The sequence below is a fragment of the Gopherus evgoodei genome, chromosome 1 (genome assembly GCF_007399415.2).
Source record: "Gopherus evgoodei ecotype Sinaloan lineage chromosome 1, rGopEvg1_v1.p, whole genome shotgun sequence".
Lineage (NCBI taxonomy): Eukaryota > Metazoa > Chordata > Testudines > Testudinidae > Gopherus > Gopherus evgoodei.
Window position 1 is genome coordinate 171,172,513 of NC_044322.1, and position 25,354 is coordinate 171,197,866.

General features: G+C 42.9%; 1 protein-coding gene across 1 annotated transcript in view; it reads left to right on the top strand.

Annotated features, from left to right (window-relative positions):
• Nucleotides 1-714: 714 nt before the first annotated feature.
• ADAMTS5 (ADAM metallopeptidase with thrombospondin type 1 motif 5) overlaps nucleotides 715-25,354 on the top strand; it is a 46,591-nt gene continuing 21,951 nt past the window's right edge. Inside the window, exons 1-2 of the mRNA XM_030579582.1 lie at nucleotides 715-2,294; nucleotides 14,373-14,505. Of these exons, the coding sequence (XP_030435442.1) occupies nucleotides 1,254-2,294; nucleotides 14,373-14,505 (1,174 nt within the window). The 5' untranslated portion in view covers nucleotides 715-1,253. The remainder of the gene's footprint in view (nucleotides 2,295-14,372; nucleotides 14,506-25,354) is intronic.

Here is a 25,354-nt window from a genome sequence, read left to right on the forward strand (position 1 = left end):
AACCTCCTGCAGCGATCTGCGTCCTTGCAGTAAATACAGGAAGCAGAAAGTCACTGTAAAACACCGGCTTGCTAATTCTTTTTCCCGTTAAACGGAGCAACTCATCCTTTTTGCTGGTTGCACAACCCCAGCCAAGTGGGATATCATGTGCTTTACAACCTCTGCGGAAAGGATCACTTCTAAAAGCCCCAACAACTTCCTATCACATTTTTAAAAAAGGCTTAAATCTGTCTCATCCACTTAAAAAGATACACAAATAACAAGAAGGTAGAGAAGGAACCTTGCGGGACATGAGGTAAGCAAAGCTTAGTTAACCCCTATCAGTTGTGAAATATCAAACAGACCCAGGCGACACTGTGGCTTTAAATGATTCAAAGGAAATCTTGTGTTGTTCTTAAACAAACATTTTCTCCCAGTCTCTCTCTCCTCCCCTCGCTCTTTCCTCTCTCTCCTGCCTTCCTGTCTCAGTCCCTCTCTCTCTCTCTCCTTTTCTCCTCCCCCCTCAGTCCCTCTCTCTTTATCCCCCCCCCCCCAGTTTCTCTCTGTGTCTGATTAAATGAGAAGGAAGTGTGGGAGTGGTGGTTTTGAAGCTCTCCCTTTAAGAGGCAGCCTGCAGTGACGAATTGTTGAAATTGCCATTGCAGGATGGCATTCCGCTATAAATTCATTGTTCCACCTCCTCTCATCTTCACATTTCTCTCCCTTCTCCTCTTGTTCACATCGACAGACTGGGGATAACAACCAGCATTAGAAAGGGAGAAGTTGTTTTACAAAATCCAGGACATTTTTTTTACCATCTCACCGGAGACGATCGAGCCTTTTTTGGCGTATGTTTCTTCTCCTCTCTTCAAACAAAAGGGGGCAAAGGAAGAAAAGGCACTAGCTTCTGAAAGTGCCGATCTGTATCGGATCCCCCTGCCTCTGTTGAGGAGGAGGATGCAGTGACTACAAGAGAGAAGTAGAAGAAGAGTGGAAAGTGCTCAAACTTCTCCGCTCGCCGGGTGTGAGCCTCACTTGTTTGCCGCCTGTTCAGCAGCTGTTTCAGGATTGTGGTGTTCTCCTTCCATGTGCTTCTGACTCTTCCCTGCAGAGAAACGCAAAGTTCACACGCGAGCTGCCTTTGTTGACATTTTTTTTCTTCCTCCCACTCACACTTGCTTCAACCTTGGGAGGATTTTTTTCCCCTCTGAAGGTCCTCCGTTGATCTCCACCGGGTGATTTTTTTTTTTATTTTTTTTTTTAGAGAGACAAATATGGTCCTGAAGTTTGTTTCCCTGCTGCTGGCTGCGGAGTTGCACTTTGCTGCTGCCAAGACCGGAGCTCCAACAGCAACAACAGCAGCACCTGCTTATGATAAAACCCAGCCGCCTCCCGGAGCAGCAGCAGCAGCAGCATCCCCTCGCGCTGGCAGCCAGCAGCTGCCCCGGACCAGCGGCCTGGTGCAGAACATTGACCAGATCTACTCCGGGGGCGGCAAGGTGGGCTACCTCCTCTACGCGGGGGGCAGCAGGTTCCTCTTGGATCTGGAGAGGGACGAGCTGGTGGGTCCGCAGACCCCTGTGCAGCATCCCCGCGGCTGGGCTCACTGCTATTACCGGGGCACGGTGGACGGCAGCTCCCAGTCCCTGGCCGTATTTAACCTTTGCGGGGGGCTGGATGGCTACTTCGCGGTCAAACACGCCCGCTACACGGTGAAGCCCTTGCTCCGGGCCAAGGGGGCGGCCCCGCGACGGGTCTATGGGCCCGGCTCCGCCCTGATCCCGCACCTCTTCGTCAAGGACCATTTCAGCTTCGAGACGGTGCCTTCGCGCCCCAGCTGCGAGACGCGTGGCTCCGGCCCGTTCCCGCCGCTGGAAGGCAAAGGCGGGCTGCGGGGGGGCCAGGAGCGCCCCGCCCAGCCCCAGTGGGCCCCCAGGGCAGCAATAGCCCCGGGGCCCTTTGCCCCGCTCGGCGCCGGGCGCAGGAGCAGGCGCTCCATCTCCAGAGCCCGCCAGGTGGAGCTGCTGCTGGTGGCTGATGGCTCCATGGCCAAGAAGTACGGCAAGGGCCTGCAGCACTACCTGCTGACCCTGGCCACCATCGCCTCCCGGCTCTACGGGCACGCCAGCATCGAGAACCACATCCGGCTGGCCGTGGTGAAGGTGGTGGTGCTGGGCGACAAGGAGAAGGGGCTGGAGGTCAACAAGAATGCAGCCACCACACTGAAGAACTTCTGCAAGTGGCAGCACCAGCACAATCCGCTGGAGGACGAGCATGAGGAGCATTACGATGCCGCCATCCTCTTCACCCGGGAGGTAGGTCACCTGAGACCCTGGCACCCCTTGCCCAGCCTATCCAGGGCTCAGCACAATGCGGCAACAGCAACCAGGGACAGTGGTCTCTAGAGTCCTAGATTCCAAGGCCAGACGGGACCCTCGCGATCATCTAGTCTGACCTCCTGTATAGCACAGGCTAGAGAATGTCCCCACAATAATTCCTAGAGCATAGCTTTCAGAAAAACACCCAATCTGGATTTCAAAATTGTCTGTGATGGAGAAGCCGCCATGGCACTTGGTCAGTTGTTCCAGTGGTTAATTACCCTCCTTTCCTTCCTCCACCATTGTTTCCCTTTCTTTGACAGCCCCTTTGCAGTCCTCCAGTCTGCAGGGTAGGTACCTTACTCTCACTTCTGCTGGTATGTAGGTCACTACTCTGGACAGCAAGGAGGCTGATTGCAAACCCGAGTTGTGTGGGATCCTACTGTCATTTCCTAACCAGTTGCTTAGTTGACAGCACAACAGAATCATTATGATTTTTTAAAAAAATAACCCCTCCACACCTTATAAGTGGTCTACTAAACCGAGGTATAATGAGTGCAGGTGCTTTGCAAGTTTCTCTGGCGCATGTGCCGATGCACTGCCTCTCTGGCTTGCAGCTCCCCATGTTTATTCCAGGGTTGAGCCACTCTTGAATAGAGACTGCAGGTGTTTAGGGCTGGTGTTAATTTGTATGATCTGCACTCTGGGCTATTAGAGACTAGACCTAGATCAGCAAATTCATCTCCACTTGAGATATTACATTGCTGTCGTAGTCTGTTTCACATGTCCTTGTTAACAGTAGTGCATCTTTCTTCATTTGCGTATAGTCACAGTAAGAACTGACAACACCCATTGGATCAAATTAATCCAAGAATGAATATGTCCCACTGAGATTAGGAAAACAGAATGAATTGGTAAATAACACCGTAAGGAGCACATGACTTCCCTGCTTAGCTTCTGTAATTTAACATGGTATTCCCAGCGGGCAGAAAAATGGCACTAGGCCAAGAGGAATACAGAATTTGTGGTACAAGACTAGGACTTAAATATAAGACACATAAACAAAGCCACACTAACTCAGTGCAACTCAGTTTGTGGAGGAGCATGTAGTACCTTGCTATCCATATAGTAAAAAAATAGTCTTTTAATCAATTAAAGGCCCAATACTGCAATTCTCATCCATGCAAAATTCTGCATCAGTGCCATAATTGCATTGCCATACATAGTTAAGGGCTATGTTAAGTTAAGGGCTCCTCTGGACATGTGGTATAGTTTATGCAATAATCTATTGTAAGAATATCCCTTTCAGTTATATTTTTTCTTTCCTCAGTAAGAAAATAATAAAAAACTGCAGGACTTTCTGTTAGTTTGAATTCTCTTGCTTTGCTACATCACAGGAGGCTGCCAAAAAGGATGCTTTGGATGGTTTCTGGAAGGAGGTGCTCAAGAGGAAAGGGGAAGAAAAAAGCCTGGCTTACTTTTATAGCCGTAAATACTTGAAATATTACGTGCCATCTCTGTCATCCGAAACTTGTACAGCAGGTGCTTTCTTGTGGCAGTTCAAACCCATCCATTCTGTTTGTTAAAAGCTATATCAGATCTCATTTTAAAACAGTCACCTTGCTAATTACAATCTGAAGGAGAGGAAGCTACCTTGATTGTGTCAGACTGTTCTTGTTTGTGACTAGATATCAATACTGAATAGCGATTCTGGGCCAAATTCTGTCACTCTTACATTTCTCTGTAAGTACTCCTGTTGATTTCAATGGGACGAACTGTGGTTCATGCAAATAAGGATGGCAGATTGTGACCCTCAACTTCGAGATGATCACTAATGACTGGACTGCAATGACTGGACTGCATTGCATAATATCTTACTCTGTGAGTTAGGCTTCAAAGGGACTAAGGGTGGAAGAATCTGATCCTAAACATCTATTTTAGATGAAAATTTCACAGAAAAGAGCAAAATATCTCAATTTCTGCAGTCTCAGTTTGATTTTAGTGATTACAGTAATAACATTCGTATGACACATTAGCCTTCATATGGAAAAATAGTTTTCACTGTTACCAAACAAGCGGAAATATGTTCCAAGAAAAATCACTGGCTGCGGTTTGCTTGGTAGTATATGTTTTTTGACACAATTAATTATTTGACATATCCTCAGTTGACGTAAATCAGCATAGCTCAATTCAACTTAGTGAATTGCTTCACTGGTTTACATCAGCTGAGGAGCTGGCCCTGTATCTTAAACTCATGGAGGTTGCATCAGACATATATTTGACTTAATGAAAAAAAAAACAAGTATTTTCTTACTATGTGCATTCCTGGACTGGTTTTGAAGGGAACGTGCTGAGATCCATACCACTTTCATTTCATAGTTGGAAGGTTCAAAATGAATCTCAGATCTCAGAATGTAAACATGAAAAAGGATTAAAGGATCAACAAGTGGAAGAGATACAGCTCTTAGAAAATAGCTTTTTTTAACCTCAAAGAAAGATTTCCCCCACACTCAGAGTTTTGTTTTTCAGTGAGAAGAAGCAGCAGTTGGCATGAGGATCCAACTTTTACAACTGTGTTTTGAATCTATGAAGTAGGTTGCTTAGCAACTAGACGCCAAGCTATGGCTCCATGTTTTCATGGGCTCTGAATGCTGCTGTGCTAAGTGTTTGTACATCCAGATGTCTTCTTCTAAATGGCTTGTTTTTCAGGCATGGAGCAAATGTGTGAAATACATTTTCCATCTGTTTATTAGCCAAGGCAACCTTAAACTTTGTGTCTATGTGTCAACAGAATAATATTGGCAATTCATTTATCAAACTACCACATTTTAGAAACTTTAAGTAACTCATTATGCATCATGAGTGTGTACATTAAGCATGCATATTACTAGATAGCTCTCCAGCATAACACTTACCTTGATTCTGGAAGGACTCTCGTAACAAAACTCACATTACACACGGTAAAATATTTTAAAGACACTCTGATAAACTGGCTATCGGGAAGTTTAGACTTGAAATTAGACGAAGGTTTCTAACCATCAAAGGAGTGAAGTTCTGAAACAACCTTCCAAGGGGAGTAGTGGGGGAAAAAGGCATATCTGGCTTCAAGACTAAGCTTGATAAGTTTATGGAAGGGATGATATAATGGGATAGCCTAATTTTGGCAATTAATTCGTCTTTGACTACTAGTGGTAAATACGCCCAATGGCTTGTGATGAGGTGTTGGATGGGATGGGATCTGAGTTACTACAGAGAATTCTTTCCTGGGTGTCTGGCTGGTGAGTCTTGCTCACATGCTCAGGGTTTAGCTGATGGCCATATTTGGGGTCAGGAAGCAATTTTCCTGCAGGGCAGATTGGGAGAAGCCCTGGGGAGTTTTCGCCTTCCTCTGCAGCGTGGGGCACGGGTCACTTGCTGGAAGATTCTCTGCACTTTGAAGTCTTTAAATAATGATTTGAGGACTTCAGTGGCTTAGACACAGGTTTGATACAGAGTGGGTGGTTGAGATTCTGTGGCCTGCATTCAGTGGTGGCTCCCGGGGGCACCAGCGCTCCAAGCGCGTGCCTGGGGGGGGGGCAAGCTATGGGAGACACCCTGCCGGTCCCTGTGAAGGCGGTCCCTTCGGCAGCTTGCCTGTGAGAGGTCCCTGGTCCCGCAGATTTGGCGACAATTCGACGACGGGTATGCCAAAGGCACGGGACCAGCGGACCTTCCGCAGGCATGCTGCCGAATCCGTGAGACCAGGGACCACCCACAGGCACACCGCCAAAGGCGGCAAAAAAGCTAGAGCCACCCCTGCCTGCATTTTGGAGGACTTCAGACTAGATGATCATAATGGTCCCTTCTGACCTTAAAGTCTATGATTCTGTGACTGATCTTTCTTGAATGTGGAAGTGCTTTCAAGGTCCTTTCCCTTGTTCTGGTTTTCCTTTCACTTTGTTTTTTAAAGACAAATCAACACGTAAATGTTCATAGTACTGAATGCACCGAGGGCTTTCCCTCAGTGTAGAATTACTGCCAGTAATTATGTTGTTAGTTTTTAAATTACAGGTAGTGCCTGTGCAATCTGTTTTTAAGCAGAACTACTGAGTCCTGATTTAGAAAAAGCAATTGACCTTTATGGTTCAATGATAGGTGATCTGTTATCTGTATTTAATTTGATAAGTGCTTCAAAATGAGCCATGCTGCATAACACAAGAGGTCAGTATATAATTTGCAAGGGACCCGGGTTTAACTCTAGCTAATATAGACAAATGGCCAGGCTTTGAAAGGTATATAGACACCTAGTGGGATTTTCAAAAGCACCTAGACACCAAATACCCATGAGCATTTAAAACTCTGGCCCAAAATTTTAAGTGAAAATTCTTCTTAACCTGGATCCACAGTATGCACTGATATCAACAAGTGCTTCTCCTGAGTAAGGATTACAAAATCAGACCCATTAGTTTCAATTAATTCTAACTCTTGTATGACAAATTCAATGATTTGCTCCTCTGTTATCAACGTTATGGGAAAGTGTTATAGAATTTAATAGAGGTGAAATTTTAAAATCACTAGGTTCTTTAGAAATGAGATAGGGTTCTACAGATATTATTTCAAAGCCTACACAATTTCATAAAGAAAAATATTCTTTCTGTACGCCTGGTTCTGCCACTGCTGCTCACTATGAGAGAACCAGGCCCTGTAGGGTATTTGAATTCTATAGAATGGTTAAAAAAATCTAATATAAAGGTGATAATTTTCCATTAAATTCTGTAAGACATTTCATTAGGGCAGATAAATACATTCTCCATAGATCTGTTATTGTCTTTGTTTACTTTGTGACTGGGTCTCTAACTATGGTTCTAAATTTCTGGGCCAAATTCACCCTTCGTGTAAGTGAATGCACTCTAGTGGAGTTACACCAAGGATGAATTTAGTCTGTTTTTCTTAAATCTCTTTTGTTTACGTCTAGTGCTTAGACTCTGGAAGCTATTTATTTGCTGTATTGACACTGCTTATTGACACTATTTGTCACAGCACAAACACATGAGTGATGTAGCTTCCCAACTGTACTTGAACCAATACCATTGTTTTCTTGGGTTAAGTCTTCTCAGCAAGTACCCAATAAAATCAGGCCAGATTAACGAGTGTGAACTTGCACAGCACTGTCTGCCCCTTTAAGGGCTTACAGAGTCAGGGAGCAGCAAGCCCTGGCATAAGGAGAATCCATCAGGCAGGTGTTAGGAACCAGCTGATACAGCCAAGCAGCAGCTTTAATGACTGGATCTGATTCCCAGTTGGGACCCAGATCTGTGAGTGGAGGGGACATGAGAGACAAACACTTTCCTGGGCAGCAGTGGAAGACTACAACAGGGCAGGAAGGCTCTGTGGTCCCCCGTGAGGCTAAGAGAGGGCCTTGATCTCCTTGGGTGGTAGAGGACCTGCAGTACCAGTCCAGTTCAGGACTATCACTTTCATTTCTTATCACTATTTTTTGCCTTTGTGGGGCAGAGGAGTAAAAGAGCCTGTGCTGAAAGCTAAAACAGAGTTAAGTGTGGCTGATTGTTTTTTCCCAGACTGATAGATGGGCCAACCATCTTACAGCCCCCATCTCAGGAGGGCCTCGACCATCAAACACCCCTCCCTGCAAAACCTGATTGATTCTGTGAGCCTCTGCTCCGGGTCACAATACCACTCACTCAGATTTGGCCAGGCATGATGGGGCAAACCTGTGTGAGTGGCGCTGTACACTGTCCCTTGGGCCTTTCACTTCTCCCACAACCACCAAACCAAACAGAGGTTTTGCTGCATGCCTCCTTCTGCCCCCAAAACTCGACCATTCTCCCACCCCCAGTTGAGACTCTCTCTTCAAGGAGATAGCATTGTTAAGAGTTTACAGGTGGGGAATGGCACAGTGAAGTTTTGACTAGGGCGGCAATTGTCTTCTATGTCACATGATCTATGTAGTTTAAGGATGGGGCAATTTCCATAATGCACAGGGTCCCAAAATTATTTAATCTAGGCCTATGTAAAATTCCCCCAACCTATATCATTCATGACCTAAGCTAAACTTGAGTGCAAACTTCCAGAGGAGAACTACTGAAAACATCTGGACAAAATCCCATTCTCTTTCTTTCCTTTCATTCCACCTTGAATCAAGTGAAAACTAAAATAGATACTTCTCACAACAAATACAGGCAACCAGAACATGAAAAGTCTTTCTTAAATACTGGTCAGCATAGTCAAGGATAGTACCGTCGTGCTCGGCTCTAACAAAAAAGTTCACATTAGAGCCAGAGGCCACAGTCCTGCCCTTTTCCACATAGCAATTATATGGGTCCTGCTTATGTGATTTAGTTTAACTATCAAGCTGACAGTGCTGTTAAAATTTAACAGCAAGCATTGGAGTATCTCAGCTCAATGGATGATAATTTCATTGAGTGGAGAACGTGCTTTCTTTGGCTCTCATTATTTATTTATTTTTCTTTTTTTTAACCATCTCATCCAAATTACTATCCTTTGTTAATAAGCCAGAGGTCACTCTGTCATTGTGCCAGTTGCCAGCAGTATATCTACATAGGTTTTTGATGTTTAATGTCCAGTGTAACTGATCCTTATTACACTAAGCAATTACAACATTTGCTGTCACTCTTACTTGCAGAGTGGTTCCATTGACCTTATATAAATATAATATGTTTTGTGTAGGAAATGTCATTGGGGAAAATAATATGTGGCAATTTTGTGTGTGTAAGTAGATGTGAGCAAACCATTGCAATATTTCACAATATTTGTGTTGACTTCCTCCCCCACAAAAAAGCTAGGCCTAACACAGTTATGCACAGATTTCTAATTATCTGCCAGATTACCAATTTGGTAGCCCAAGGCACTTTTTTTCTGGCATGTCCAGAAAGCTCTTTCAAATGCTTTTAAACAGTTTTTACACTTCTAACATGCCAACGATGTTACACTATGAAGAATTAAGTGTGTTTGCTAAAACTGAAGAGCAAGGTTTATGAATGGAAGAAGTGTGGGGAAATGTTAAACTTCTTTCTCAAAGTATATCTAGCTAGAGCTTAAGACACTACTTAATGTCAGGGTTCAAAATTTGCATCTGTTACAGATCAGTTTATTCCAGTTCTCAGATGTACAACTAGAATTAAAGATTTTCAAGTGAAATTAAGTACTAGTCTCAGTAGGGACACTTCACACTTGTCTTCATTCACAACAATGCCATGTGTAGGTGATAAAAGATTAGACTTTCTTGATGCACTTCAAGAGTGCCAAGAACATTTGGCCTTTAATGAACTGTCTAATTAACTACTGATCTTACGATGCACAGGTCATTGTTCCTACATCATTTCTTTGCCAGGCATTTAGGATTACCATCTATTGTCTCCTGTACAGCGAATGCATTTCCTATTGATGCATCATTTTAAAACTACTGCAATCTAGATCAAAGGGCAGACTGAATTCTTTTTTTAGAAACAGCAAGAAATGTTGATTCTTGAAAGTTTCCGCCATTATTTGGAGATAATTAAATGAGCTAAAGGTCAGATGAAATTAAACAGTTATGAATGGATATCGAACCCTTTAAATGAAAACCACGCATTATGTGGAAATAATGCTTGAAAACTAACTAGTTGCTTAGTGCTTTTGAAGCAGTTTGAAAAATTGAGCAAGCCTGCAGATTTATTAGGTTACATCATTACATCAGGATCTGATTTTAAGCAAGAATACTCTTCAGGTGCAATGAAAACCTCCAATATACTCCCAGCAATCTTACTTTAGGAGCAACTTTAGGAGCATCTGAGGTTGCATCTGACACTTCCCAGGGAAGCTAAGAATGTTATTGATACTTACAAAACTAACCATCAATAGTCAATGGGACCACTGAGGTGTATACATCAGGACAAAATTTGTCCTAAAAGCTTTAATCCTCATAAGTATAAACAGGCTAGGTTCTTAATAATATAGTCCAAATCTTTGCTATTGAAAAAGACCAGGCAACTAGGGAATGGGTATCGAGTTGAGGTAAAGAGTATGAAAGCAATGTAATTGCAGAACAGTTTCTTCAGAATCATCACTTGGTAGGATTAAAAAATGCATAGTGTACATTATACAGAATCATGGTAAAAGGGCAAGTCTGAGCAGCCATGGAGAGGCAGGGGAAAGGAAACGTAATTGAGATCATGAGCCGAGAACAGCATGGAAATGCATATCTAAAAGTCTACCTAAGCTAATGTTGATAATGATAGTATTAACTTAAGTAAAAAAAAATGCATCTATCCGCAGTTACCCAGGATTGAAAAACAAGATAAACCACTGTTGGCAGTATGTAAATCTGAATCTCCAAAACCAAGCCAACGCAAGTTTGACTCTAGTTACAGCCATTGTAAAAGAACAACCCCCAGCTGCACTCTTCCAATAATCACTCTACACCAAGAAGCTAACACCAGATGGCAATTCCAATCCCCACACCACAGGTCCTCCTTTACCCCTGCCCCTCCAACCTCTCCTCTCATGCCTAACTCTCTACCAGAATTCATTGACTGAGCCTGCAACGTATGCCACCCTTCTTTCACATTGCCTGGCACCTACTGCATCACAAGAATGGAGGCTTAGGTGACCCAAATGACCAATGTTTTTTCCGCCACCAAATACTGGCTCCATGGGTCTGCTCTCGACATCCCCCTTCATCCCTTCTTCTTTTTCCCATGTAGGGGTTTATGATCACATGCCTCATTCTCTCCCTAAGAGGGAACAAACACCGTTCCTACTAGCATGATATCTTAGGAACACCATGGCTATGGCATTTTCAGAGTAAATGATCTCCTCCGTTGGGATTTTCCGGTTGTGACCACTAACTAATGCAACTCATCGGGGACTCAAATCGCCTTATGTGAAATTCTGTAAAAATAGGAAAAAAGGTTAAAGAAATTATAGGGGACATCTTTCAAGCCTGTTTTATATTGGCTAAATTCAAATGTTACGAAGACGAGCACGGTAGTGACATTTGTTGATGAGCTGTTTGGGTATAGGTTTGACTTTGGTGTGTACAGCACTTTGGGCAACTACTGAAGATGAGAATACACATTTGGGCAGTGTTGCAAAATTGCTGCAAACCTGTCCATTGTATGGTGACACACAGCATGCAGTCTGATGTGATGTCAGCAACGTGACCATATTAACAAAGCATTGCTGAATACAGATGCCCTGGCGTGTTGAAAACCACATGTATATATGTGAGAAAAAAGGTTGGTGAGGTAATATCTTTTATTGGACCAACTTCTGTATATGTAGCAGTCTTGACATTAATAGAAGTGGTAAGGTGAAATCCCCATGCACCACCTTGGAAATGTAAGAGTAATACGTATGTTCAGGCAGAATTCATTTAGTGAAGTATTGTAGTTAACATCTCTGTCATGAATCTACAAGCTTACAGAGGAAAATTCAGAAGTGAATCTAAGGGCTCTTCTACACACAAAGGTTATACCTCTTTAAATCTGCTGGTATAGTTAAAGCAGTACAGTGCCCCTAATGTGATAGCAGTTATGTAGTATAAGGCACCTTTATACCAGTATCACAGCATCCACATTATGGGTTTTACTGATATTACTATTGTGGTAAAAAAATGACATCCCTTAACAAAATAGATATACTGATACAAAAGCTGTGTGTAAAAGCAAGAGTAGCCAGATACAAAGTGCACCTTCCTGTCCCTCTCTCTGCATTTAAGCCATAGCTTAGACTGCTCAAACTCCTTTACGGCTGGTCTGCACACAGCTTTTGTAATTGTCAGTAGCTTGAAAGAAGTGGTGCATTTTAAATAGAGATTTGAAGGAAGGAAGGAATGATTTCAGAGAAAAAAGGTACCAAACAGAGAAATATAGTTGTGTCTTCAAATGGCACTTTCATCCAACCATGCTTAAGTGGTAGATGTACTGTGGAATAGGCATATTTTGGTATTTTCCCTTTAAGTCATCTGACCATCTCTGTTGCACAGGGTCTGTTAATTGCATTTTGCACATTACAGTATGCTAAACTTTCTGACAGATTTAGCAGTCCATACTATGTATATGTAAAATACATAAGGGCCTGATGTAAAGCCCACTGACATTTCAATGAGAGTCTTTCTGTTGATCTTTACATCAGGCCAAATATGTAAATACATGGCCACTGAATGTAACATTAATGCTACTATCTAAAAGCAGAAGCATTGGGAAAGTTAATCTTGGTTGTTAATTTTGTTGGTGAGAGAGCTCTGTGTAGCTTGAAAACGTGTCTCTTTTACCAACAGAAGTTGGTCCAATGAAAGATATGACCTCACCCACCTTGTCTCTCTAATAGCCTGGGACCAACATGGCTACAGCCACACTGTTTTTAGACACTCTAAAGTACAGAAAGAAAGGTTCAGTGGTCAGGGCACTCACCTGGATTCAAATCCCTCCTCTGCCACAGACTTCCTGTGTGACCTTGGGCAAGTCATTGAGTTTCCCTGTGCCTCAGCTCCCCATCCATAAAATGGAGATAATAGCACTGGCCTTCCTCACAGGGATGTTGTGAGAATAAATACATTAAATAAATAATAAACATTAAAGCCTGTGTTCTACTGATGAAAAATGAAAAGTATTATTAATTATAAGTACCATTAAGGCATAGGAATGCATAGTTTGTGGTTACAACAGGAGACTGCCAGTCAAGAAATGTGTTTTCATACCCAGCTCTCTCTAAGTCACCTTGGAAAAAAATCACTTACAATTCAGTTATCTCATCTGTAAAATGGTGATTAATAATACATGCTGTACCTATCTCCTATGTGTATTATTAGGTTTAATATTGCTGTGCCTCCCCAAAGAGCCAGACGTGACCTGCTTCTCACCCCCTATCCAAACCCCCCTATCCAAACCCCCCTGCTTCTCACCCCCTGACGGCCCCCCCCGGGACTTCTGCCCCATCCAACCCCCCCATTCCCTGTCCCCTGATGAACCCCTGCCCCATCCACCCCTCCCTGTCCCATGACCACCCCCAGATCGCCCACCCCTGACTGCCCCCCATCACCCCATCCAATCCCCCTTCTCATTCCTGACTGCCCCCCGAAACCCCTGCCCCATCCAACCACCCCTTCTCTCTGTCCCCTGACCAACCCCAGAGCCCTGCCCCTGACTGCCCCCTGCCACCCCATCAACCCCTCTTCTCTTTACTGACTGCCCCCCCTGGACCCCTGCCCCATTCAACCCCTGTTCCCCACCCTCTGACCACCTCAACCCCTATCCACACATCCACCCCTGATCACCACCCTGAATTTCTCTACCTGTATCCAACCCCTCCTGCTCCCTGCCCCCTTACCACATTGCCTGGAGCACCAGTGGCTGGTGGCGCTACAGCCGTGCCGCTCAGAGCACCAGAACAGGCCACCATGCCACCCAGCTGGAACCAGTCACGCCACAGGATCAAGTCACGGCTCTGCAGCTATGCTGCCTGGCAAGAACTTGCAGCTCTGCCACCCAGAGCATAGCACCATTGGTGCAGTGAGCTGAGGCTGCGGTGGAGGAGAACAGTGGGGGAGAGCCCGGGGGAGAGCCTTCAGGGCCAGGAAATCAGGGGCCAGGTAGGAAGGTCCTGCAGGATGGATGTGGCCCACGGGCCATAGTTTGCCCACTTCTGTTTCAACTCCTAGTTTGGCCACCGACTTTCTGTGTGACCTCATTCTCTCTGTTCCACAGCTGTAGAATGAGGATTATACTTCTCCCACACCATCTTTATCTATTTCATCTATTTAGATTATATAATCTTCTGTGCAGGGACTGTATCTTACTATGCGTATCACAATGTGACTCTGCTGTCAGCTACCATAGTAATTAATTACAAGTCTTATCTGACTCCCCTCAAAGTCAATGAAAAGTCTCCCATTGACTTTCATGGGGGTGAGATTGGGCCATCATGCTTTTAAACTGCACTGAGATCCTTAGATAACAGTCCAAAGTAGTAGCATTTTCTGGGTCCTGCTGTTTGCAATGGGTCATTGGCTCTACTTGTTGTTATCTGTGGGTTTAAAAATTTATTGGAATGACTTTGTTTTCCCTTTCTTGGCAGGATTTATGTGGGCATCATTCATGTGATACTCTGGGAATGGCAGACGTTGGGACTATATGCTCTCCTGAGCGCAGCTGTGCAGTGATTGAAGATGATGGCCTCCATGCAGCTTTTACAGTGGCTCACGAAATTGGTATGCAGTGCCTTTTCTGTTCCCTTGCCAAATCAAACACTTGTAACAGCTGCATTAGTAACCAAAATACTTCACAATTAAATCCAGATTTCCCCTGGTTCAGATGTACACTTGGGGATTAAAGCTGTATACATATGCACTTTGGGTCTGACTAATAAGAGATCAGAAGGCAAGTGAAGGCGCACAGTAGGTGTTTCCTTTCTGACAATGTCATTTTAAATCAGTAATTGAAGTGAAAATTCAAGGACAGCTACTGTCCAAAAATGTCAGTACGTGTACCTTATGAGAAAGTATTGGCCCAGTCTATTATGGTTTATAGGCATCTAGTATACATACCATGAGAAGTAACTTACATTGCAGAATCACTTACTGGACCTTTCAGGAGCAATTGTTATGAACATTCACTCAGTAAGCTTTTTATTGTCTGCTGAGTGGGCTGAAATCAGCTTTCATGGAATGGGCAATGCTGATATTATTTTCACCCTATTAACATTCCAATTTTATGGTGAAATGCAATATTAAAATCAGTTCTGAAATAGCTGAAAATAGTATTTAGGTGTCAGAGACTTAGGCTCAAAAATCACTCAGCCATGTGTCAGCTGATCCTCAGCAGCAGGGCCGGCTCCAGGCCACAGCATGCCAAGCACGTGCTTGGAGCAGCATGCCACGGGGGACGCTCTGCCGGTTGCCGGGAGGGCGGCAGGCAGCTCCGGTGGAGCTCCCGCAGGAGTGCCTGCGGAGGGTCCGCTGGTCCTGCGGGTCCGGTGGAGCATCCGCAGGCACGCCTGCTGGAGGTCCACCAGAGCCGCAGGACCAGCGAGCTGCAGAGCGCCCCCCGCGGCGTGCCGCCATGCTTGGGGCGGCGAAATTGCTAGAGCCAGCCCTGCTCAGCAGGCAATAATTTACATTAAAAATCCACTCTATGGCCTTCAGAAGGTGACATTTATAACTGCATTAATGACGGAGGAGAGGTTGCATACCTGTAAATTACATCTGGTATCATATATTCCTCGAGACAGATTGCTGACACCTTCATCAGTTTTAATTTACCAGTAGATCCCACACTATGTTTCAGCTCTTCACTTTGCTCAGTCATTCACACTATCATGATTGCTGGAGATTTGTTTGTATAAAAACTGTTAGCTCTGCAGCATGAACCATAATGGAAATGGAAAACATAATTTTTTTAACATTCTTGGAAGGAAATAACAAGGCAAGAGACTTTCAGGCAGTGCCAACTTCTGAATTGCCTTGTACCTCATGCCAAACCAAAGTAAAGTTTGTTTTGGGAGTATCATTGCACTAGTTCAATTTTCAAATAGCTATCAGGTAGAGGAAAAGAGTCCTGTGTCTAATATCCTTAGGATGGCAATCAGAAGTCACTTGGGCTTTACTCATGGTTTTCATGTTAGTGGCTCTAGCCCCTCTACTAGACACCCTCAAATAAAGAGAAACTAACCTGGCACTCCTGCAATGACACAGTCGAATGAAACTGCAGATGGCTTGAGCTAAATCATTTGCTGTAGGAAAACCTATAAAATGATGTCAGAGTGGGTCCTGATCCTGAAATTTCTTAAACAGGAGGTCTGGAATCATAATAGGAGATAAAGCCATTCTAAGTCACAAATTCAAAGCATTGGTAGATAGATGCCACTATATGATAGTTATCATTGACCCTATAGGAAATGTGTTTGCTTAGTTCATTTCCCAGCAAGAAGAGTCCACATCACAAAACCCACCTTCAAAACTGGAGCTGACTGGAATTAAAGAGCATATAGACTTTATTATCCTCTGACTTCTAGAGTTGACACCTCCTGCTAAAGGTTAACGCACACTGGCAGAGAATGATGTGAAAGCTTGCACTGCTGCCACTCATACTAGATCTGTTCTGTGGATACTTTTCACCAGCAATAAATTCATATAATTTTTTAAAATATCTTATACATTAAAGAGAAGAGAGGAGATGAATAAAAAGATGAATGAGTAATATGATACCTTTAAACTCAATGAGAAGAAAATATAAACATGCTTGAATTATTTTTAGTGATTTGGAAGCAGATTTTTATTTAAAAATCCCCCACCACTTTCTTACCTAGAGGTTTACCGTGGACCTGTACAAGCTATAATTTTAAATGTAAAAAAAGGCATGGATTGAAACTAGAGGATAAATAAGTACCCTACTGCACACAAAAACTCTAGTTCTAAGGTGTTTAATAGTCAGGTTTTCCTCACCATATGATTTTAAGAAAGAGGAGGTGTTCAGTCACAGAATGGTCTTTGTGTGTGTGTGTGTGTGTGTGTGTGTGTGTATGTGTGTGTGTGTGTGTGTGTGTGTTACCTAAAGCATGAGATGCTGGGAAGTGTGTGTGTGAATGAGAGACCCAAAGTGGAAGATGCTGGGGAAAAACACACTAACATTGCTTAGTCTGGTACTTAGATGACAGTAAAGGTCAAGAAAAATAAAAGTGTGGTGGAACTACCTTGTCGTTAAAGTCTTTGGGAAAAACCCTGATGTGTCTAAGCTAGAGGCTGAATTCCTTCCTACCATACTGGAGTCTTATAGTTCCCTTTTTTTGCAGGAAGGGAGTGGCTTTAATTTTACAGTAACTTAGTTATTCAGTGGAATTCACCTAGCAAAGCAGAAAACACCCTCAGGACAGGGGTATTCTAAGTATTCCAAAACTAGCTGGTCTTTTCTATTAACAGGACTGGTTAAGCAAGCCAGCTAAGAAGCAAGTCAGAATAATTGTCTGCAGTTCTTTAAGGGATTTATGATGTGTTATAACATGAGAAACCAAATGTGATAACTAATTAATCTGATCCTGTGAATTGTTGTACACCCTTACTTTGCACTAAATTCAGCGGGATTTGAAGCCCTGGATTTGAAGGCTGGACCTTTTGTGGGATTATGTCCTTTTTTAGGAAGGTCAACAAAATAAATGGAAATAAGGATCAAATCCACAGCTGTATGTGCAGCCCAAGTACACAGGCTGGGGTGAGTAAATGGATAGGGGGCCAGAAGAAGACTCATCTGCCTGCTGCAGCATGGAACCGCACTGGTTCTGCCACCAGCAGGACTTTCACACCCACATACATGGGGTTTGGATTTACCCCTGAAAGAGAAAATAGGTGAATTTTGTTCAGTGGTTTTTGAAAGACCAGATATGAATGACTAGCAATGACTGGTGAAATCAACAGAGGACTATGAACATGAAAGCAGAAACAAACTAGTGGAGTCTTGAAATAACAAACATTCATAAAGCATTGGTTAGCAGACAGTAAGTTAGACTTGGAGAAGGTTTCGTAGCAGGGGACTCAGCAAAGTTGGGCTCAGCAAAGTCATTCTTCTGCTCTGCTCTGTGCTGGTTAGGCCTCAACTGGAGTATTGTGTCCAGATCTGGGCACCGCATTTCAAGAAAGATGTGGAGAAATTGGAGAGGGTCCAGAGAAGAGCAACAAGAATGATTAAAGGTGTTGAGAACGTGACCTATGAAGGAAGGCTGAAAGAATTGGGTTGTTTAGTTTGGAAAAGAGAAGACTGAGAGGGGACATGATAGCAGTTTTCAGGTATCTAAAAGGATGTCATCACGAGGAGGGAGAAAACTTGTTCACCTTAGCCTCTAAGGATAGAACAAGAAGCAATGGGCTTACACTGCAGCAAGGGAGATTTAGGTTGGATATTAGGAAAAAGTTCCTAACTGTCAGGGTGGTTAATCACTGCAATAAATTGCCTAGGGAGGTTGTGAAATCTCCATCTCTGGAGATATTTAAGAGTAGGTTAGATAAATGTCTATCATGGATGGTCTAGACAGTATTTGGTCTTGCCATGAGGGCAGAGGACTGGACTCGATGACCCCTCGAGATCCATTCTAGTCCTAGAATCTATGAATCTATGATCCAGAGTCGCCAGATGATAATTTTCAATATTACACTTGTCAATTTAGTAACCACTGGTTGTTGTTGTTGCTCTTTATATTACCACTGAATCTAAAATACCCAGCTGATTTCAGGACCCCAATGTACTAGATTTTGTTCCTACACATAATTTGAGATAACCCCTGCCCCAGTGAGTTTACAGTCTAAAAAAATAAGACTGACAAAAGCTAGGAGAAAGGACAATTGGGGATCTCAGGCAAACAAAGAACCAGTGATCTGCCCAAAGTTACAAAGAAACCCTGCTGCAGAGCCAGGAATCCAGGCTACATCACCTGCATCCCAGTCCACTGTCTTCACCACACAACAGCATGTGGAACTCCTGTTTACTTCATGGAGAGTTACGCATGCATAGAAACTTGCCAGGTGAGGCTCCAATTGAACATTTCATTGTTCTTTATTTCAACTCTGCGGAAGATGATTTTGGTAAACAGTGATGCGGGATAACATCAGTCTCTCTGCTAGGAACTTTAACATTCATTTGGACTTTTTAAAATTGCCTAATTCTCCATATGTGATCAAACTGACACATCACTGCTCTCTGTATCCTCCTGAGTAATGTGTCTCACCTATGCTCTTCCCGGTGTTTCATTTTTAGAATGTAACTTGACATTTACAACACTGAATTAATTAAGCTTCTGTGTGTTCATTAATTTCATTCTTTTTCCTGCAATTCCTCCTCTCCACTTTCATCATATAAGTACAGTCATGACATTATGGAGCTATATGGAAGCTACAGTTTGGGAATAACACATTTAATACTGAAACCTTTTCTCTGTGTCAACATCCTATAGTATATGTTAGCACATGCTCCCATATTGTGAGAACCCAGTTTACAGTTGCAAGTGCAAATACTGTTAACTCTGAAACTATGCTTCTGAGCTCAATATAAAGACAATGATATTGCAATCCTTACTCAGGAAACACATAATGAAGTACAGACACAAACCAGAACCCCAGATGCAAAAATGATAAAAGGCTTGAGGGCAGGTTCAGAACCTGGACCCAGCTGTCCTCATAATTTGATAGTTGTCTCTTATCTCCATAAAAGGCCAAACCAAGAACCTGGATCTGAACCTCTCTCACACTGAAATAGGCATGTTCAAACTTTGTGACTCTGACCCTTCTCCACAAGACTTTGAAGTCAATGTGAGTTTTGCTTGATATCTGAACACCGCTTTTGCTCACAGATAAATTATATTATATGACAGATATGTGAGCATGCATATCTTTGCTTATGTCTGTGTTTTAACATTTGTGTTATTTTGTATGTGCGCAAAATGTAACTAAATTCACAGTAGCTTTTTGTTTTTACTGATAAATATGTAGCCTTTGAGTTTAAGGCTGTCAAGATAAAACAGATAAGAAAAAGCCCTAGGCTAGATAGGAACAAATCTTTTGTAGTCCTTCCATCCCAAGGAGATACATTGCCGAGGGCACAGAATCTCATAGCACAAGAAACAATGGGTGAAGGATGTCTAACTTTCATCTTACTCTTCCCACATGAAAGGTAAAGTTTGGGCAAATATCCAGGTGATTATAATTAGGCTGAGTTCCTTTCTAAAACCAAGACACTACAATTCATTCAAATCTTCTCGAATAGTATCCATGGGAAGAACTACTTAATACATTATTTTTATATCTTCTTTTTCAAGCTTACATTTTAACTTTTGATGCTACCAAAGCATCTGGGTTAAGCCCTCAGGAACAAGATGAACACTGAACTCTAAGGGTACGTCTACACTACCCACCAGATCAGCGGGTAGTGATCGATCTATCGGGGATTGATTTATCGCGTCTAGTGTTGCGACACCCCCCCTCCCAGTGTAGACCTAGCCTAAGCCCTGGTGAGAAGTAAGGAACAGGGCAGAGACTTCAGCTACTGTTTCAAAAACAAACATGAGCTGTACAAAAGGTTTGTAGTTAATGCCAGGTTAAATTTTTACTAAAAATTCTTGGCTCATCCAGAAATATTTTTACTAACTTGTAATGATGATAATTGTTCCACCTGCTGCACACATGGGGCTTAAAAATAACCCTTTTCCTGAAGCTAGGGCAGTTTGTTATTGGCTATAGGTGGGAGTGGAAGGTGGGATGGCGGAAGAAGGTTGATTTGATTTAGAATACCTGAATCCTCAATTTCTGAACATATGTAAGTTTTCTTTCTCTAATGCTTGTTTTAAGCATGTTAAGTTCCTTGCTTTACTGAAGGCTGTAAAGTGATTGTGAAGGAGAAGTGAGAGGATCCAAAATCAGAGCAAAATGTTCAGCCAGAGACTTAGGAAATGGCTTAGACACAACAGCCTCACTGCCGAGTTTTACTGCTGTGGTTAGAGGTTTTCGGGAGTTGTGCTGATGTAGGTAGGAATATACCCCCATACATGATTAGATTAAACAAGGCTGTGTTTTGAAAAGCTGCAGTGGCTCTTGAAACATCATAAATTAAAGCCACAGAGTCAAATATCAGTGTCCCAGCCATCTGAAGGGAAGTGGGAATGAAACCAGATTTTGCCTGATGTTTCAACATGATCATTATTATCAGTAAAAGTGTATATTGGGCATGTGCATCGCATCGCATACCCTTTCATGTTCTAGAGGCGAGCAAAGCATTTTTTAATGTTCTGGTAGTGCTGTAAATGAAGATAAACATTGTGCTCCTGATCCCTGTAGTCCTCATGTTGTAGTCAGAGAACCAATGAACCTGGCACAGGGAGATGTAATTTATACATTCCTGAAGCATCTAATCTCCTTGTGTCTCATTAGGGAATTCATGTGGTGTTCCTCAAAATTTGGGAAACAGATTTAAGGCACAGGAATCCTGCTGACGGAGGCTGCTGAAAGAATGTGCTGAATCAGCACATCCTCTGGCCGTGCCTTCTTCCCAGGCAATGCTAAACATTTTTTGGGATGAGCTGCTTTTCTGCAGTCCTCCCTCTCCCTCTTCCCCGCTCACCCCAGTGGAGGCAAGATGGCAGCTGTTCTCTTCTCTTGAACCTTTCCTCAGTGGCCTTTCTGCCACCCATGTGCCCCATCAAGGTCGACACCAGCAGATCCTGATGTAGATCCTGGACTGAATGTCTATGTGAACTCCCATTGCAGCCTGTTATGATAAGTGACTGGTAGGAGTTCTGTCTATGAGAGGTCTGTAAGACAAGGCCCTTGTGTTGTTTTCTGTCTTTGTCTGCTATTGCACTGAACTTTAATGAACTCATTAAGGTTCAGGTCAGTGATCCAGAGCTTTATTAACTATAAGATTTTAAAATTGCCTCTGGGCTGAAGATTTAAGTTAAAAAGTAATTTTTTGGTCATAATTGAAGAATACCAGTCAGAGAAAATGAAGATTCAAATGGAAGTAGAGGGGAAAGCACATTGGTAGATTCTCAGTATGAATTTTGTTGTGCTTTTACAATTCAAAACACCTTATAAAACAGAACTTTGTAAATCACTATTCCATAGGGTCATCGGTTTTTATGTAAAGCTCCCATTGACTTCAGAGTGATCTCTCCCTGTGAGTGATAGCAGGATGTGGCTCTTAATGAAGACCAATTGTTTTTCATAGTTAGAAAAACAATGTAAAAAAATTGTTTTCATTCTAAACGAGTTACTGCATGGAAGTGAAAAAAAGTGATTATCCAAAATGTATGGACCAGTGATTAGAGCAAAAACCTCTGAGCCAGGGTATCACTGGACTCTAATCCCATGTGAGCTACTGACTCATTGTATAACCTTGGGCAAGTCTCTTGACCTTCTTGTATCTCAATTATCCCAGCTGGAATATTAGTTGAAAGGTATGCTGAAAACAGATGCGTCATCTGAGCTGAGCTTCCTAAGTAAACAAATTACATTGTTTATAATATTTTTTAGCATGCTGTGTCATCGCCTGTGTCCAATGATCAAACTTAGTTTAGTTTAGGGACTATACTTTAGTATGCTGTTTAATCCAGGGACTAAACTTGAATGTATACCCATAACAGACTTTACTCCCAAACACGATTTTGGATGTTTGATTGCATTTTACATTGCAGTTTACATGCTATATGTTGGGCCCAATTCTCATTTAGTCTGTTCTTGGGACAGGCAAGGCTGGCCTTATCATGAGGCGAACTGAAGTGGCCGCCTCAGATGCCAGACTCAGGTTGGGGGCGGGGGATGACAAAGTAGAGAAGCCATGGCTTATGTACTCAAAAACCCAGAATACTGCATATTGTTTTGGTTGCAAACTCTTCCAGTGTAATGTTCCAGCCACATTGGGTTCTACAGGAACACAGGATTGGAAAAATCTGGCTAGAAATCTGGCATGCCATAAGAAGGCAGCAAATCACCAGAGAGCATTCCATAGGTGGAAAGAGCTTGAGATGAGACTAAGGTTAAAGGCCACCATAGATGATCAGCATCAAGAAAAGATTGCATCAGCGTCTCTTTACTGGCAAAATGTTCTGAAAAGGCTCATTGCCTTTGTGAGAATGCTTGCTACCCAAAATCTAGCACTGCGTGGCACTTCAGATCAGCTGTATGTGCCAAACAATGGAAACTTCCTTAAAATTGTGGAGCTGATGGCTGAGTTTGATGCTGTACTCCAGGAGCATCCAAGAAGAGTCACCACCCAAGAAATGTACACACACCATCTTGGAAAAACAATTCAGTATGAGATCATACAGTTACTGGCAACAAAAGTCAAACAGATCTGAAGTCAGCAAGATATTACTCTGTTATTCTGGACTGTACACCTGACATCAGCCATTCAGAACAAATGACTTTAATGGTGCATTTTGTAACAGCAACAGAACCTAGTGAGAATGTCCCTGCAATGGTGACTGTCAGAGAGCATTTTCTAGAATTTATTGACATTGATGATACTACAGGAGCTGATATGACAGTGTTGACACATGATGACGTTCGATATTGATGCGAGTGATTTAGGTGATGAACTGAAAGCCCTTTCAAGATACATTTCAGCAGGATCAACTCCAAAGGCTGTTCTGGAATATATGTGCACAGATAAAATGACCACACTCTTTCCAAATGCTTTTGTTGCTCTGTACATACTTCTAATACTTCCTGTAACACTTGCCAGTGGAGAACGCAGCTTCTCCAAGCTGAAGTTAATAAAAATACATCTACGCTCCACAATGACACAGGAGAGGCTGGTCAGCCTTGCAACCATCTCAGTGGAGCATGAACTGGCCCAGACTGTGGACCTTCAGGAAGCAGTTCAGATTTTTGCAACCAAGAAGGCACGTAAAGCACCACTTTGATTATTCAAACAGATTAAAATGCCAGTGTTTACTGTGCAGACAGGAAAAGTTACATTTGCTGTTCAGGCATTAGAAAATTGTGTTACTTAGAATTTTTGAACAAGGCATTTTAGTTAGTTCTCCTTTATTGGGGTAGGTAGTAGAGCAGAATTGAGAACTTTCAAAGTTTTGGCCCAAGTGAAGGGGCATGGAGGCATCATTTGAGCTCCCCGCCTCAGGTGCCAAAATGTTGTGGGCTGGCCCTGGGGACAGAGATGGAGAGTAAAGGTGGTTTGAAGCTACCTTTTCACTCCCCATGTACAGAGGCCCACTGGGATCTACTTGACTCTCAGCATAAGTTAGAGCAGACTCGGTGCCCTCAAACTTCAGTTCTGCTTTCACAGTCCCTGGGAAGAAGATAACAGCCAAAATGTTCTGATCACAGCTCCCAACACACCCCGTATGTGCCCCCAAACCATCCTTTATTCCAGGTGCTGTGAGCAAGGCTAGCATAAAGCCCTTTATGCGAGCTCCACGCTGGCCAGAGAAAACCTCTGCAACCCTTTGTTCTGCCAGAGCACAGTAAAGGAATTGTGGTCTAACTGAGAATCAGGCCTATTGTGCACTGGTTTTCAGAGAGGATTTAGGCTTTGGTGGGTTTGTGACGGTCCCTTAGGAATATTTTCACTTTTCTGCAAGATTCTGTGTGTCCAGCCAAGACTATAGGCCCCAACCCTGTGAGGTGTTAAGAATTGCTCCATAGGGCTGAGTTCTGTCCTCTCTCATTGGCATCAATAGGTTCTGAGGGCACTGAGCACATTGACAATGGGGATTCAGCATTTCTGATGAGAAAGTCCTTATACTGTTTTAATGTTGCTTTTAATAGTTTGGAAAATAAGCAATCCTTCCCTAATTTCAAAACAGATGCATTAATGAGGCTGTGAGTCCATTTACATTCTCTTTTGCTGTTTTGGAAGAGAACAGTTTAATGTGTAAGAAGACTAGCATGCACCAGGGGGAACTGTGCATCATCCACTCTCTGTTTCTTTTACCCTTTTGTGCATTCCTGCAGCATAACATAACTAAAAACCGTCCTTCTGGGAAAATGAGATTGTATTATTTTCACTCAGTGGGAACTGTCAACGCCAATAAGATGCTTCATTCAGTAAAAAACCTAAGATGATCTTCTAACTCAGTCAGAGTCAGTCATTGTCAGACAGCCGTTGGGAGCCTTTTTAGTGTTGTTATTATTCTTTCCTGACTTGAAGTTCATAGTAGTACAAAATAGTGTCATGCTGCTGTTGGCACCATTTATAAAAACACTTGTTAGAAGAATATTTTCCCAAGATTTCTGTTCTTACCTGTAGTTTTCAGTGTGGTTTTGCCTGCTTATAGGTTGCATGTGCAACTTTAATTCAGGCATTCTCTAACTTTTGAGTGCTTGACTTTGCTACCCTACTATTCGTTCTGTGTAGGGGTGGGTGTGGATATGGGTGCTAGTGTTGGATATGTGGATGGAAGGATAGAAAGGAAGGTACGTGTGACAAGAGGAAACAATAATGCCTGTTCCCCACCTGTACAATGGTGATAATAATTCTACCTTTTTCCCACTCTTTTTTTGTCTTGCCTATTTAAATTGTAATTTCAAATTTACTATCTCAGAAATCAGGAAGCTACTAAAA